Source organism: Haliotis cracherodii, unplaced genomic scaffold (assembly GCF_022045235.1).
Source record: "Haliotis cracherodii isolate W230 unplaced genomic scaffold, xgHalCrac1.p SCAF_9, whole genome shotgun sequence".
Taxonomy (NCBI): domain Eukaryota; kingdom Metazoa; phylum Mollusca; class Gastropoda; order Lepetellida; family Haliotidae; genus Haliotis; species Haliotis cracherodii.
Window position 1 is genome coordinate 29,205,176 of NW_027266343.1, and position 17,763 is coordinate 29,222,938.

Consider the following 17,763-nt stretch of genomic DNA (forward strand, 5'->3'; position numbering starts at 1 on the left):
GAAAATAATATTATTCAAAAGGAATAAAATATTTGGAAAAAAAACACATATCGCCTAAGGCGGCGGGGGACATTTCTTCACTTTGTGACAAATACTTGTTCAAACTTGCATTATTGTTGAGAGTGTCCTCTCTCAGACAAAAATATGAATACGTCCCAAAGGGATAAATGTTACGTTGAGTTGTGTCATGGATTGAACTGGTGAGTGTGAAGATCATCCAACAGAACTCCCTTGTCTCTTCTGTGACTCACTGAAAATATTTCCCCTTTTCCAAATTCTGTCATTTGAAAAGGATTTCATGGTTTTTATAAATGATACTTATATATTTATTCACGTAAAATTCTTCATTTTGCGGTGTGATAATCCTTTAAAAAGATCTCTAATTAATTTGAAAATGATGAAACCAAAGAATTTAATGTGACTTCCATTGTTTCATTTGGTCAATATCACACCCCATTTGCAAGACTGAATACAGCGTGTATTAAGTATGCCAGAAGTAAAGCGCTTTCATTATTTATTTCATTAGAGGATCAAATGGCTCACTGGCATGGCAGCATGGTAGGGTTATTAATCAATTGAATATGGAGTTGGTAGCCTTAGTGGAAAGTGGCATGTGACGACCAAGTCGCCCACTAGAAATAATGGATTCTTTTACAGTTAGCCTGGCCAGGAGGCTTGCCCATTTTGAACTGACCCTTGCAGACCTGCATTTTAGGATGCCCAGTTATTTCATGAATAACTAAAAACTCATGGGGAAAGCCAATTCTGATACATGTGAAGCTCTTATGAGGTGTCTCTTCACACGATATGGCAGGCCATGCCTTCAATGATGGTGGACTAAATGCTGAGTAATTCCTTCGGATCAGACTTGCTAACTAGCCCTACAAATTGCTGCCTGTATAATGAGTCTGAATAAGAAATAATTGGACTTATTTCTTTGGTCTCTCGTTTTTCTTCCCAAGAGGGTGTATTCTGGGGCTCAGAATTAGCCTGTCATCTGCATGTCGGAGCTGAAGTCATTTTGTTTCTAAGGAACAAAGCTTACCTTAAGTAAAGGATTTTCATGTTGGGTTATTTCATAAATTGTATTCACGATGAAGAGTTGACATCATTTTGTTTTCTTTGATAAGAGTGATGGAAATATTATGTTTGGTGTGTGAACCCTCTCATACTTGTGGCATTAGAAGTGAGTAGGTTAAAGTTGTTATATCAGATGCTCGCACAGTGCACAGCACATCACATAATTCTCTGATAAGTATTGTTATTATCCATCAGTTCAGTATTGGTATGTTCATTATAAACACAGTTTACTGTTTTATGATTTTGTATGTAGAGAGAAAAGTGTTTTTTGTAAGTTGTTTTACTTTTGGTCAAAAAGTTCATGAAAAATCATACCGATGAAGTTTGTAGAGTTTTCTGCTTCAAAAATGTAGAATTTTCTATCCTTCACATCCATTGTAGAGATAATAAGGTGCAGGTTTTCATGATGCAGATGAGCGTTAGCACAAATAGCTCATTAGAAATAAAAGTTAAAAATACTTTGTGTCAGGGAAGATAGCACCTGCTTTATATGCATGTGGATTAGGGAAAATAATGTTTACATTTATTTTCGGAGTAACTGCTTTTTGGTTTCATCTCACTCATTTAGTCTATATGTATCCTTTATAACATAATTCATGATTTAGACATACAAGTGGTCATGGCTTTCACCAAATATATTGCTCTTGGTTTTCACAAAAACACTCTCAGACCTGCATCACTTGGGCTTTCCTCTCACATTGGATATAACTGAAATACAGATCTAGGCAGTACAAAACACAAGCGATCTTGCATCGGATCCTTTCATTTCACCGTCAAATCAAACTTTTGTTTACACTTCCAGGATGATGGATAGCATGATGATTGATCTGGAGGTGTTTTTGTTGGTTAAAGACTGATCAGACGGTATTAAGATGCATGAGCATTGATGAATCCACAAAGCTAGACATCTTTGAGAAAATTGTCCAAGAAAGGTAAAAGGTGAATGTACCGAGTCTGATATGACATTCCATTGTTAGTTGACATTCAGCCTGTGCTGTAGGTCTTACTTGACAAGACCTGATCTGACTGTGCAAGAATAGTTCAGCCTTAGACATTTGGGGTGTTTATTAGACAAGTACAGAGGAATAGATTATTTCAACAATCCTCAATGTTTGTGCTGCTTGAACAAGACACAAATGGTTACTATAATTACATTTTCTGTTAGTTTTGTTAAGTTCCACTTTGTAGCAAAATTGAAGATTTGAGGACTGGTTCGGAAATATAGCCTTCATATGCTACCAGTAAACTACCACCATTGCTGTTTTACTTGTCCCCAGAAGAAGTTAGTAGTCTCAGGCTACAGCAAAAACGAAATTCGAAGACTGTAGTTGATGCATGCCATCATACAAAACAATGATTGAAAGGACTGTCTGGCCATATCTACATGTTATTGAATATACTTTTGGTTCCGAGATAATGTTTGCTTCATCCACTACCAAATTCCTCAAATAAATGTATTATTATCAGTTCTCACAAACTGTGAACTGTTCAAATGTTGTTGCACATAACACACATTGTAAATATCTGTAGGTGAGTTCAGACTCTTACCACAGTATGCTTACAATGATATTGCACAAATGTTTTGTGTGTGCACTGGGAGACGTAAGAGAAGACTAAATTCAATAATTTGAATGCATTTCATTGTTTGGAATTAATGGGAGTACTGGGGTCCTTGAGGTTTGCTGTTATAGTATTTGAATCCAGGAACCCCCCCAAATCTTGAATTTGTAACATTTTGGGTTATGACCAGGGCCCCTTGACGTTATTCATAATTTCAAACACTATATTTTATTTTGGATGTATTTACCAAGGATTTACCTGGGTTATATTTTTTAGGGTGTCCAGGGGACACAAAGCTATTACTGTAGTGGTTCCAGGTTTGAAACTGCAGAATGGGGTGCAAGTGAAAAGTCAGAAATTGAATACTGTACTCTACTACAAATGACACAAGATTGCTCATGTTCAGAGGTTGTCAGTTAAAAATGGATATGTAGTTTCCTTACTATGCCTACTGAAGGGAATCTACCAGTGCTAGCTCAAGAAGATCGTTCATCATTCGACTGTGTATTGCATGGCATTGCAGAAGTTAATTTTAAGTGGTACCATATTATGAAATAGCACTCTACAAATTTCTGTGTCCCAGTGGATGCATTCTTTATTTTTTACCTCCATTTTCAATTTTTAGGTGTAAAGGATGCAGGGTTTCGGGTCTGGTAAATCAGTGATTTACATTTCTCAGAAGAAGTTGTTGCTTTGTGAGAGACTGCATGCTATTGATTGTTTAGCTCGCCTGTAAATTCTGTTCAGAGTCATGTGGTAGAATTGCACAGTAAGCAAGTTTATATAGACCACCAACACATCTGTTGGTTACATCTGTGCCAGCATTTGCTTGTTTATAACATCAAGAACAAGACTAGCGACATTTTCATGCCATGCATCATTATGTTACAACAAGATAATGCAATCAATGGTATACAAGAGTGTTGCAACATAGTGAGCAATGGTGAGGATCTCAGGTCTTCTTTGGTATTTGAACCTAGGGAACCCTAAATAATAAACCTTTATCTTTGGGGCTATAACAGAGACCCTTGACTTTCGTGATTTGTAGGCTCTCACAAAGCCTAGGGCTGGGATAAGTCCAGATTTACTACCCAGGTATCCTACCCCACATTACCCGACCCTACCCAGTTACCCGTTGTAGGTCTTAGAGCTGGGTACAAAATGTCCGATTTTAAATAGTTTCACTGAAGCCCTGGTAAAAACAATATATCAGGTGACTAACCACAGGTCAGGGTAGTTCTGTGGAGTCCCGGGTCCTACTCAGTACCCACCAAGCACTACAACTGTCTGTGTTGAAGTATGGGAGTTACGACTGTGTCTGTGTTGAAGTGTGGGAGTTACGATCATCTTAGCACTACAATAACTTTTTGGAACTGGGCCCAGGAGTCCTTTGTCACCTGGTACTAATTTGGACCAAGACTCAGTGATGTAATATTGATGTGCATGTAGGGTTTATGTGTGGAGTAGGGTAAGTGTATGTTACAGCATTAGCAAATGATTAGCGCACTGGTAGATGAACTCCTGCATTAAACATTGTAATAGAAGATGTGGATGTGGAGATGTGGCAGGTCTGGCAACAGTTGGGAGAAGATACTTGAACTGCTGCCAACCTGCATGCTGTCTGTCCAATCCCACTCTACTTTGCTGCAGGTTAATCTTCCTGACATTTCTTCCAACGAATGTCCCGTAATGTCGATCACAGCTAAACTAAGAGTAAGACTGGGTTCTCTGTGTTAGCCTGACATTTGTACTGTGGGACAAATAGGCCCTTGTATTGAATTTTATGCACATGTGGAGCAAAAATTCAACATTATTTCCAAACCTTTCCTACTAGTGGCCACAATAATGATAATGAGTTGTTGTAATTCTTGAATGTTGGATTGAGGTTCATGAATTCTATGGTAGACAGTGGGAGTGTGTAGGTATTCAATGACGTGCGTGAGATGGTGTGTTTTACACTGTTTGAACAGAACTCCAGTTATATCACAGCTTTCAGCTTAATGTGGGAGGAAAGCACAAACTGACATACAGCAGACATGTTTGGGCCAGTGTGGTGACTGAATGGACCAGTGTGGTGACTGTATGGACCAGTGTGGTGACTGTATGGACCAGTGTGGTGACTGTATGGACCAGTGTGTTGACTGTATGGACCAGTGTGCTGACTGAATGGACCAGTGTGCTGACTGTATGGACCAGTGTGCTGACTGAATGGACCAGTGTGCTGACTGTATGGACCAGTGTGCTGACTGTATGGACCAGTGTGTTGACTGTATGGACCAGTGTGGTGACTGTATGGACCAGTGTGTTGACTGTATGGGCCAGTGTGTTGACTGTATGGACCAGTGTGTTGACTGTATGGACCAGTGTGCTGACTGTATGGGCCAGTGTGCTGACTGTATGGCCATAATCCTGGACAATCTGGGATTCGAACCCCAACCCACTGCATCCTGGCTGCTGAAGTAATAAACAAGCATGGAAATGTCCTAGATGGGTTATTTGTGCACAGCTTTACTGGGGCAAGGCCATATTATTAGTATTACTATTAGCTTTGAATCCCATTTTGCCACTATGTTTCTGGGTTTGTCAGCACCATATTCATGCTTGTGGGTTTCACCAAGTGGTAAACATCTGATACATGCATCGCTTTGGGCTTTCCTCCGAGATCAAGCTGACCTGCTGTGATATAACTGGAATACTGTTCAAAGTGGCGTTAAACCAAACTAACACGCCCACTCAATATCCAGGAAAACTGAATTCATGAAATAAACATCATCTGTTGCTGTCTGATGTATCAGTAACCAAAAATTTCTCTACTACAAATAATGTGGCAAATATTCAACAAATCCAATTCTCCCTCCCAGTTGTTATATACTTCTGCTTTAGGTACATGTCTTTTTGTCATGACCCAATCATCAATCTCATTGTGCCCCAAGGAGATTCCAGGTTAGAATAGTTCCAGGCAACTCATTGAAGAGGGTGGCCAGGCTTGGGGACTTGTTTGATAACACGTCTTGTACCCCAACAGTAGGGGATGTTGTTCATCATATCATTCAATGGTTTGTCTGGTCCAGACTCAATTACTTTCAGGCACCCATCATAAACTAGGTACTCAAAAGAAGTTGAAGCACACCCAATTCTTTCACATTACTATAATTAATATGTTATGTCAATAACAGAAGGGTATGTAATGCAATATTGTTAAGTGTGGCTTTGAACAAACGACAAACAGTTGGTCCATATGTACATCTCCACATCGATTGTCATGATGTCAATCACTGTGTTGTCTGGTCAAAATTCAATTTTTTACAGACCGCTGTCATATAGCTGGACTATTGCTGAGTGAGGTGTTAAACGACGAACAAACAAAAAAACAACATCTCCACATCAAACACGTATATTTTCCTGATGTTGATCAATCTTGACATTTTTCAGTGACTTCCCACATCCTGGTGCATTCCGCTTATTGTTAACCACATGTAGTTTCATAGAGATAGATATATGTGGTTTGTGACCAGGCAGGAACAGTCGGGATAAGACTTTAAGGTTTTCGCTTGTGTTCCTTGTTAAAGGATTGTATGCCCAGCTTCCTCATTTTAAGCTGTCAGCAATGATGACTCCATTGTATAAGCATACACAAAAACACCGAAGATGAAACCCCATTTGTCAGTTAATGTATGACTCACTGTAAATAAACATGATCAGACATGGCCTGCTTGAACATGTATATGGAACATGTCAGTGTTTTTTAACTGCTGCACACCATGTCTAGCTTTGGGAGTGTTGCTTCTCCCTCAGGGATGTGCAGCACAGTATTTATTGTGTTTAAAGTTGTTGAACGCCAGGGTGATGTGGAATGGTGTCGAGGATTCTGTACCTGTGCTGAGTTTGAAATGTGAGGGTTTATCAAGTTTTGGTGCATCTGTTAGGTTTGCTGCTGGCTGTTGCTCAAAACAGCTTGTGCTGGATTCTCACTCTCCATCTTGTACCCTTGCCAAAAATGCCAGGCTGCCAGCCATGCTATATGATATGGCAGGGAGGGGAAGAATCTGTCCCTGTTACTCAATGGTTGCCATGGTAAACAGCTAAGCAGTGGGGCACCCTTCAGCACTTAACCTCCTACAGAACTGTAGCTCCTCTGCACTGTAGATCATCCTAACCTGTAATTATAGTGGCACAGCACATATTTTGACCTCCACTTCGGCTTCTGACCAACAAAGATGGCTGGTCCTGTTCTGAAGACTTTACCAGCCTTTGAGTGCTTCTAGATTCTTCTGCCTATTCCTCCAGAGTCCAGGATTAGATCTACTGTGATGTCTGCGTTTCATGTAGCCTTTAACCTTTTCGAGATACATGTACTTCATCCGTACATGTTGTGACCCAGAGAGTTCATCCATGTGAAATACATCTATCTTTCTGTGATAAGGAACCAAGTCAACATACTCATGATGGAAAGCTGAAAAAAAGATATCCTTGAATGTGAAATTTTCGGTTAATGTTCAAGGGAAAATGTGGTAATGTTGTGGTACAGGTGTTGTGTTATCGTGGTAGTGGGATGTCCAGTGGCTTCGTCTGAGGTATAACACATGTTCAAAGGGCAGTGATAGATGGCTTGGACATCTTCTATAGAACACTCAACACAGCTGCCTGTGGTGCCTGTCTGTGAGAACTGATGATGAATTAGGCTACTGACTCTCATTATTTTATATCCAGATGCCATGCACAAGCCTCAGGGGATTGAATGCAGCCTCCATCTTGTGCCATAGTTTTTTGTGTGAAAATAACAAGTGAATTTCCTGAGGGAATTTCCACTTCTCTGATCCTGACTGAGTCTCAGACCAGCATCCCCACCTGAGCTCATAAAGAAAGAAAAGGCTGTTAAAAAACCCGAGACTGCTGAGGTTTTGAGAATGCATTTTATTTCACATAATCCTAGCTTATAAAAAATGATACCATTTAAAAGAAGTTACATCTTTCAACATCTTGTACATTGGATTTGGTTTTCGATTTTTTGGCAGGGGTACACGTTTGCATCCCGTCTTAAATATTTAACATTTGCTGACTTGTATGGGCATTGAGATCAATCTTTTTTTGTTTTGTGTGAAATTGACCCCGGGTTAGATTGAGGGAAAAATCAATACCCATGTGAAGAAATCAAGTCTGAAGTGCCTGTTTTGTGGTGCAAAGATGTAATCAAGATTCCTGTCTGATTCCTGATAGAATTATTCTGGTGACTGACAAATGTTGAAGTCTTTGGATTAGCTTGACCAGACTCCAAGACCAATTCTGACACCAGTCCTTTCCCAATTTGATCCAATCTTGAAGAGATAATTAACCCAGTTGATGAGGGAAAATAGGTCATGTATTTACATCTGGCTAGGCGGACCCAGACCCACACCAATCAGATAATCGAAAAATAGGAAGACTTGTCACCTGTGACTAAACTAAGACCATCCTTAAAGCCTCCAACAACAAAGACTGTTTTCTCCAAAGCAATAAAGGACAGTCGACCTCTCTCAATGAGTCAGGTGTATTGTCATCTACTCAGTCGGAAACATTCGAAGTAGACCGAGTTTGAATGTGCCCTTTGGTTCTCCTGGCACTGAACTGGGACAATAAGAAGGAGCATACAACAGATTCATCACAAAAGTTCATCATAGTGCTTTGCATACCTTGTGTCAACTTGTAGCAATAAACTTTCATAAACTACCCACACCTAGTCAGAAGGTACAAATGGCCCACTTGAAAGGTCTCATCATATGATATGAGACATTAAAACAAGGATCTTGCAAAGTCCATGAATAGTTCTTGTACAGAAGAGTACATGTCTATGTTTGTTGCAAGAGAAAAAAGTGACAATAGATCCTGAAGAACAATACTCATTAAAATGTAACATTGAAACAATTTCAGCCAGTATTACACCTGTACCACAACCATGAACTGTGTAGAACTGAAACTTACTATATACACATGATATATATGTTGTCGATCATCGGCAGATCGGTACCCACTGACCTATAATGACCATGATTCTGAGACAATATTTTGACTATATGGAACAGCTGCGATGACAAGTTGGGTTTGAGCTTGTGTCATGTGCTTCGAATTGTCAGTTACTTCATTTTCATCAACATGATAGTTTTGAGAGACACCTTCTTGACAATTGAGGTTTTCATGGCCCCTTATCTTTATGCTGTTTGCAGATTGGTGTTTGGGACTCTCTACCCAGCATATGCTTCGTACAAAGCAGTAAGGACCAAAAATGTGAAAGAATATGTAAGTATCTGAGCTGTTATTATACTTGTTTGTAAAATGCAGCTAGGAAGCCAACACAGACATCATGTGTGACCTTAGCTTAACTGGCCCAAAGGGTCATTGAGCCTATGTACTTGGAAGCTGTCTACAGCAATAGTCAGCAAACGTTTTGGATTTAAAAGTCTTTAGTATGGCTGCCTGAAAGACATCTTTGATTTTCTTAATTATCTTCTTAAGTATTAAAGTTCAGTGAGGCATTGGTGACTATGAGATGTAGTTTTATTTAAGTGCAAGCTATTTTTATGGTATAACAATTGTGACCTCTTGCTGCCATCTTATTCAATATCACTAAATTGATATATTGTTATTAATGCATAAGTAAAGATATATTACCCAAAAGAAGATAAAAGAACACCAGATTAGTTTGTCTATCTGTAACCTCTTTTGAGCAGAATATCTTCCAGTTCTCTTTTACAAATCTGGCTTTGAGCTTCCAAGCTTTCACTTGAAAGGGGGCTTTGAACTTAGGTCAAAATGCCCAGTGCCACCTGACCTGCTGATTTCAAAGCTCTTATCCGTAACTATTGTGTAAGGAATAGTTTTAGTATTATCTAGCCATTGTCTATGTGTTCAAAAAGGCATTTATTTATCAAAAGGTCAGCTGTTTCCTTGTGAACAAATGAGCTACTTTCACTTGATGCTATTTTTTACTTCCCTTGCCTTGACATTGCCAAGAAAGTCTCTGTAAATGTCACCTTAGTGGGTAGAACTGAAGCGGCACTTGGTGTTAGTGTCATCTTGTTAGTGCCATATGACTGTTCCATTGGCTTGTGTTAGCTACAGTGTCTGTAGTGTACAAATGACTGCTTAATGTCACTTGATTTTCGTGGCAAAAAGTATGGCGAATCTAGAAGTAGTAACTGAATGTGGATAGTACTTTAGTGGAGGACCCGAGAACCTCTGCACAAAGCAACCGAGCACTGAGACCATTGTAACCCTGACAGGGGTAGAAAGTGACTTGTTATATCACTCGTCTATGTAGTATATTCAAAACTTAAGTAATTGCTTCTCGCAATTTGGGTATCTAAGTCGTTGTTGATTTTGGTTTGAAATAAAGTCACACTTTGACTCATGCTGCTCTAATACTCACAGTGGTCAGATACGGTCATGACTTTGTGCACTTGGACCTTCTCACCCCATTCATTACTGACATGCTCTTTTTTCAGCATATTAACATCCACCTTTATTGATATTGCTTACATGTTACTCAGCATAGAGTAAAATCTCACATATTTAATGTACTGACACAGCTTACAAAGCAATCTTTGCTCCATGATGTTTTATGCCCAATCTGTAATCTTGACTTATGATGGCTGTAGTTCAAAGATTGCTATCTACATCTTAAAATTAAACCCAAATCACTAACACACTATTGTGTTTTACTGTACCATTTATTATAGTTATTTGTCTTGTTAATTATCCCAATTGCTTGTCATAAGAGGCGCGGTCAGGCTTGCTGACTTGGTTGATAGCATGTCAGTGTACTCTGATGGCATTGATCGTTGCTCATAATATCAATCACTGGATTATTCAGATTCTTATTTACACAGCCTTAATATGGCTCGAATATTGCTGAGTGTATCATTAAACAACAAAAAAACTGCTCAGGTTGCAAGTGCAAATTTCATGCAATAGATTATAAAACTGATGAGAGAAATGTGGATGGTTAAATTCAATAATGCATATTTTATTTGTAAAGAAAAAATAAAGAAACATGTTTCAAATTAACATAATCTATAATTCATCATGATAATAGGTAAAGTTACATGCCAATATTACCTGCATCACTTGAACTTGGTCCCCTCCAACCAGGCTATTTGCTGTCTTGTTGGTTGCTGCAGGAGCGCCATGTCTGTGTATGTATCATGAAATATTGTTTTCTACGTTTTTGATTTATCCAACAATGTGTCATGAATTAACTGAACTTATACCTTATCAAGGCCCAATACCAGTGATGGGACTATAATTGTTGGGGCATCAGGCAATTGTAGTGTTACATCCCTTAACCTGTCATAGTATACTTGAAAACATTTGTATAAATTAAGTGTACGTAATATATGATTATTGTGCCATATACCTATTTCACTGTGTTTGGAATACATGTTATTTTAAAACCCAAACAGACAGTCAGGCAGGTGACCCATAAGTGTTGCCAGCCCATCTTCAAAGTTACTTGCCCACATCCAGACATTATAAATATTGAAAAATCACATTTCTGATTCAGTAGAAATAATACAAACAATTACTAGACAATCTTTGAGAAGTTCAAATAAGACAGAATATCTAAGTAGTCTTAAAATTATCTGCCAGACAATCAGACAGGTTGAGTAATATTTCATGAAGCCTGACAGAAAAGTTACAGTAATTTGTAAAACACTTCCTTTTCCACCTCACACTACTTTAAGCATCATATCAGAATTTTTAAAACATTATATTCAGACATAGAAATTAGGCAAGAAAAGAAATATGTGGCATTGGGTAATGTTTGAATTAGGTCACTAAAGGATGGTAGTATAATCCTTGCCAATGCCACAAAAGCCCTTGCTTGCCCTCAGGGAGGGCTCACAAATCCCTGATTAAGCCCTGTGTTTGTAATCTGGTATTGAAGCTTGCACTAGTTTAGATTTATTTATGTAACACATTGATCCCTCAGTCACTGAGGTATATTGGAAATAGTTTTGTGCAGGAGACAATTAGTACCACAGTACTTTGCGCATGGTGTAATGCAATATTCATTGCAATATTTTGCAAAGGAATGTTGAATATTCTTTAATATATGTATCAAAGATGTTGTTTTTTTCCATTTCATCTTTCCTGTTACTATGCAAAATGTCACTGACTACACCACTAAGTATTGATCATTATCATTTTTTTAAATACCTGAGCAACCAATATAGACATGTGAAATGATGTGCATTGTACCGACAAGTTTAATTTTGCAATACACGATTTCAATTTCAATAAATATGTACTTGTAAAGAATAAGCTTCCTTTGATTGTGCAATTTGCTATTAATATTTTTACTGGAAATATTTATGTATGTCGTTACATTGATTAATAATGTCAGGGTGAGTGCATATTGTTTACACTGCCAATATTACCATTATTTATAGTATTTAATACTCTACTTTGAAACTTTGTGTCTGCAGATTTCACCATTCTAAATAAAACATCTAGATTGACAAATCATTAAGATGGAGTAATATCATATGTATATATTTTTATCATATAATGGGTAGGTTTCATGGCAGGATAAAGCCAACGGATAAAACGATATTCGTTGGGGTCATATGCGGATAGAGATGCAAATATCAAAGGTCAAGTAGGGACTACTTTTACTGTTTATAAACAAACATGGAGTTGCCCTCGTCATTCGGCGATCGAGTCAGAATTAACCATCGGGAATCTGGATAAACTACAGGGATAATTGCTATCATTATCAAAAGAACAGTCTTATATACTGAAAATCAGTGTCTAACTGTGACGTAGCTAAGGCATTTTATAAGTTTTGGCAACTTTGGAGATATAAATTTCGAAACAATTTTGCGAGGGCACGAGGCCTAGCCAAGCGGGATCAGTAGCCATATATGTGCTTGTAGACCTCTGCAGCTTGAAACCTTTTCCACAAATTTAAATAGTTGGATTTGGCCGAAATATGTTTGAATTGTTACCTTGTTTCGTTTTGTCGCTGTGTGTACATCTGACTACACTTCTTAACGTTATGACAGGACCGACCGACTGTCAACAACGTCTGACCGTGGCCGTGACGTCTCATAGACTAGGGTTAGAGTAGCTTCCCTTTGACAAAGGGCAGGTACTCAGGCGGACAGACCGATGGATTGATGCTAAAGGCAATTAAAACCGATTGTTGTTTTGCGTATATGTTGCCTCGCCTCTGTTTAAGAAACAGATTTCAGTTGGAACTATGTTGGCTACTGTCACTGTCCGACTGACACATCACTTACCCTGTGACGTAATAAATATTAATGCGCGCATTCCAGGAAAACTCGCCAAGGCTTGCTAAATACAATGTTTATTCCTAATGCAGGATATTTACCATCCCCAAACACACTCACGTGATAACCTCTATATATTTCTTTCAGCTTGTGTATTATTTTGGTGTGGACATTTTCAAGGCTGGAATGGCTAGGGGCTAAATTATTGGTACCATAGAGAGTATTACCAGTATTTGAAATTCTGTCTGAAATACACATCTTGCTGTTCAATTAATGGCACCCGACAGTGTATTACAGGCAGTATTTCAAAGAGAATAATACATGTTGGGTTGGTGAATGAGTTGCTAGAGATTTCTATTTTTGTTAACATCCACATTTGTCATGTTGACAGTGTATAAATAATTTAAATGATAGTCGGCAGATATATTATAGGAGTGATGATAACAATTTGTTTTGTTTCAATATGATATTTTTGTGTATGGACACAGGATCAGAATTTTCAAAGATTGTCCTTACATGTACTTTTTATGTCAGATAGATAGAAATTATGTTTTGTTTTGTTTAAAAAGAAAAAAGATACCTATTAATAATACATACATTGGTCAATTTCTTTCAGCGTGCCACATTTCAAAGTATCTAAAAGTTAATGTACTCAAGACATGGTTCTTCTCACCTTTGGATGGTGGGGTAGCCTAGTGGTTAAAGCATTTGCTCGTCACACCAAAGACCCGTGTTCACTTTCTCACACCAAAGACCTGTGATCACTTCCCCACACCAAAGACCTGTCATCACTTCCCAGCACCAAAGACCTGTGTTCACTTCCCACACCAAAGACCTGTCATCACTTCCCTGCACCAAAGACCCGTGTTCACTTCCCCACACCAAAGACCCATGTTCACTTCCCTGCACAAAAGACCGGTGTTCACTCCCCCACACCAAAGACCCGTGTTCACTTCCCCACACCAAAGACCCATGTTCACTTCCCCACACCAAAGACCTGTGTTCACTTCCCAACACCAAAGACCCGTGTTCACTTCCCCACACCAAAGACCCATGTTCACTTTACCACACCAAAGAATGTTCACTTACCCACACCAAAGACCCATGTTCACTTCACCACACCAAAGACCTAAGTTCACTTCACCACACCAAAGACCCATGTTCACTTCACCACACCAAAGACCTAAGTTCACTTCACCACACCAAAGACCCATGTTCACTTCACCACACCAAAGACCCATGTTCACTTCACTACATGGATACAATGCGTGAAGCATTCCTGGAATGGAATTGGTATTGATGGACTATTGCTAAAAGCAGCGTAAAACCATACTCACTCACTCTTAGAACCTATATATATTACTATTTTTCATTTGAATGAGTCAATGGTATATCTTGCTGTTTAGTAGAAAGAAAATAACGCGCACTAAAGTCTGTTTTCATTTTCATTTTTTTCCATAAACAGTTAAGTGTATGTATTTCATAAAAAAGACATTCCATCACACTTTGGAGCTCCTAATCTGACATTTGAATGACCAAGTTTGTGATCAGACACAGGAATTAATTAAAGTATGATCAATACCTTTGTGTCGGGCTCGCATTAGCATCTGTTTCCAAGAACACAACAATAGCCCTGTGTTGTTGCTTGTGAAATTCCTCTGGTCAGGTCAGGACAGATGGTCTCAAATCAATACCAGCTGTTTTTCATGTGATTTTGCTATTGAAATTTCAGCCATGTTGTCACTGAGAATTCAAATTAATTTCTGTTTTCAAATTCTATCGATTTTGTGGTGGAATGTCAGTATATGTTGTGTGTCCTGGATATTGGCTTCTAGCAAGACAATCATGTCTGGCTTGGAAGCCAGGTCTAGGATTATTCTGATTGTCGGATAGCATCAGTCATTTCAAAATGTTAATTCCCAAATTAAGCAAGGGATTATTTGTTCCGAGGACTTGAATCCTCCTGTGTGAGATGATTTTTAGGATTACATTTCAAGAAGCAGTCTGTTAGTATTGTGTCCATGCTTGTGATATTTTCTTTAGGCTTGAACAGATGGAAATATATTCCAGTGAACACATACAGACCACTTTTCAATAGGTTGCATACAAATATGAATAATATATGCATCTGAATGCACTCCAACAAGTGTTCAGTTTATTCTGCATGTATTCGCGAACAATGTTTTATGTATTATGTAAGTTAACGTGCTGCAATCTATTTTGTGCTTGAGTGACTTGTACAGGTAGTATGTTGGTTGCACCCATGTTTACATTCTAAACTCGTTGATACTAACTATATCATCTGGAAATACATATTTCATATCATAAGAAAAACATTTCATTTCTAATTCTTGTCATTGATTTTGAGGGGATTTTGAAGAGGATTGGCTTAGTGAGCGGAAGGATTGGCTTTTGGGGATAGGGGTGAAGGATGTGACGCTACATTATCGTTGATATTTTTGAAGTGGGATAACTGGGGTGAATGGGGACTATCTGAAGTAGGTTGATCGGTTGACCCTTGTTGGGATTCTGGGTCATAGTACGACTGAGAGAAGGATTGTAATATTAATCTAAGTTTCCAGATTTGACCAACTGTAGGACATTAATATTTTGTTATTTGGTGACAGTTTCAAAGTGTGAATTCAAACTAGCTTGTGAACAGAGCATGTTTTATTTATGGTGAACTATTTCTCTTTGTTGCCAGGAAATATTAACCAGTCAAGCTTTTTAGATATGTATGTATGGAAACTGATATTAGAGGCTGCATTCTTATGGGTTCATTCAGTACTTACAGATAGTGTTCCTGTTGGGCATTTCACCTTCAGCAAATATTTGCTCTATATGGTAATTTGAATTTGATAACAATGAAAGTAAACCATGTTGTCATCTCTCCAATTCATTTGAAGTGCCACATTGTAGAATAAACAGAGGCAATTACTGGTACCACTCTGAAATGATTTATCAGAATACAGATGTTCTATCTTGAGGAGGCCTTCTGACTTGAATACCAGATCAACCTGAATTAGATTGGTTTTGGATAGACCTGCATATGTTTTGGGAAATCTTTGCAAATGAAATTTATATTTGTATTTAGACTAATGGAAGGGTGATTTTTCTCAAATGTAAATTATAGTTTTCTGACATAATTGTTCAAAATTGTGTTTGATTTTGTCAGTGAAATAATTTGATATTATTTCCAAGTTTATTTTCAGTTATCTTGTGTTTGATGTCAGAATGTTATTCTTTATTTGCGTCATAAACATGTATTTACAATTTAGCTGTATCATGTTTGTGACGTTAAACATTCTCACAAACTCCTTTCCACTGGCGAAGTGAAATTGACATTTTTGATTTTGAGACGGGCCCTCCCATGTCTATCTCAGTCAGGGAAGGCTTGTGACCTGATCTTCTTTGTGTTCTCAGCTTTCCAGAAACTACCACAATACATGACACACTTTTTACACATTGATAATTTTCACAGTTGTGTCTGAAACTTAACATTGGGATTAGGGACATATGGCAGAACTAGTTTGACCGGTGAAATGAAAGTCCTTTCAGAACAGACAGGTTAACCATTTTTAGAGTTTCATGGACAGAATTTTACTCCAAATGCATTTGTTCACGTACATGTATTTGAATTAATATTTTTTAACTTTCAGAATGTTTTAAATCATTGTGCATTGAATTTAAAAATTGAATTTTTAAAAATACGATGAAAAGTTTATCATGATTATGGTAATGAATAATTTACATGATGGGAAATTCTATTATTTTAAGCCTTTAAAATCCACTGTTCAGGCTTAATTAGAGAAACAAGAATCTATGGTAAATGTTCCTGCAATATATTGTGCGTTTTTGTAAAACTTCAATAGAATCAGGTCAAGATTGGTGTAATTTGCCACTGAGCAGTTGCATAGCTACTTCCAGCAAGTATAAATTATGATGAGATGTGACAACCATAATCTGCAAATCAATTCTAGGCTGTATATTTCTATCAGACTGTCTGTTCTAGTACTGTGAGATGTCATAAATTGCAGTGCAGGATTCAATGAGGGGAATTTAAGGGCATGTGCCAGGAATCGGTCTCAGGCTTGGTGGACAGGATAATGAGACACTTCCACCAAGTCTCTCACGTTATATTTTTTTTCCAGGACAAGCAACATAGTGATGTTGATAGTATTGATGCTTGTGCTTCAACCAGCGTTTCTGACCAAAATAAACATTGTTTGAGGATGTTTGATTGAAATTTTGGATGATGTACTCAAATATATCCAAGCTAGTTCATTTAGAGTTGCACCTGGTAAATGTCAGTGCTAGAATAACTAATTACTCATGACATATTCTGGATGACATTTTGTGCAAGTCTGCACCACTGTCATTATAATCTCGGGTGTGGGTACAGCTGTGATGGAACATAGACATGCTTTGTTGGAGAGAATGGTTAAAATACGCTCATTGGCAGACGGCCAATGACATGAAGCAACATGGACGCTAATGTAGATAAAATGTGTGTAGCAAATATTTGATTGAGGCGGACCACGTTTGACTCTGGGGGTAGAATTTGAATACAGAATCCATCAATTAAGCATTGTAAATAGGTTTGGAATCTGGCCTTGTGGGGTGCCTGGTACAAAACGGCATCTCAATGAGATTCTGTAGAAACAATGCTATTTGTCCTTTGGGGATAGCAAGCTATATTCAGGCTGGTTGTATATGGGATACCCTGCGAGTGTTCATTACTAGTAAATGCATTACTTGTCTAGTCAATATTAATACTAACAGCTGGTACCACCTTTAGGTAGTGGTTCATTGTTGGTTAGAACGGGGAATTGTGTGTAGAAAGTATGGAAATAAT

The 17,763-nt window shown here is 38.1% G+C and overlaps 1 protein-coding gene across 3 annotated transcripts in view; it reads left to right on the forward strand.

Annotated features, from left to right (window-relative positions):
• LOC139453282 (uncharacterized protein T19C3.4-like) overlaps positions 1-17,763 on the forward strand; it is a 75,408-nt gene that overhangs the window by 7,913 nt on the left and 49,732 nt on the right. For 2 of the 3 annotated variants that reach the window (XM_071234920.1, XM_071234918.1), the window contains exons 1-2: positions 6,420-6,532; positions 8,841-8,913. In XM_071234920.1, coding sequence (XP_071091021.1) covers positions 6,438-6,532; positions 8,841-8,913 — 168 coding nt within the window. In that variant the 5' untranslated portion in view covers positions 6,420-6,437. Of the gene's footprint in view, positions 1-6,419; positions 6,533-8,840; positions 8,914-17,763 lie in introns of those variants that run through there. The other variant, XM_071234919.1, reaches the window with a different exon arrangement.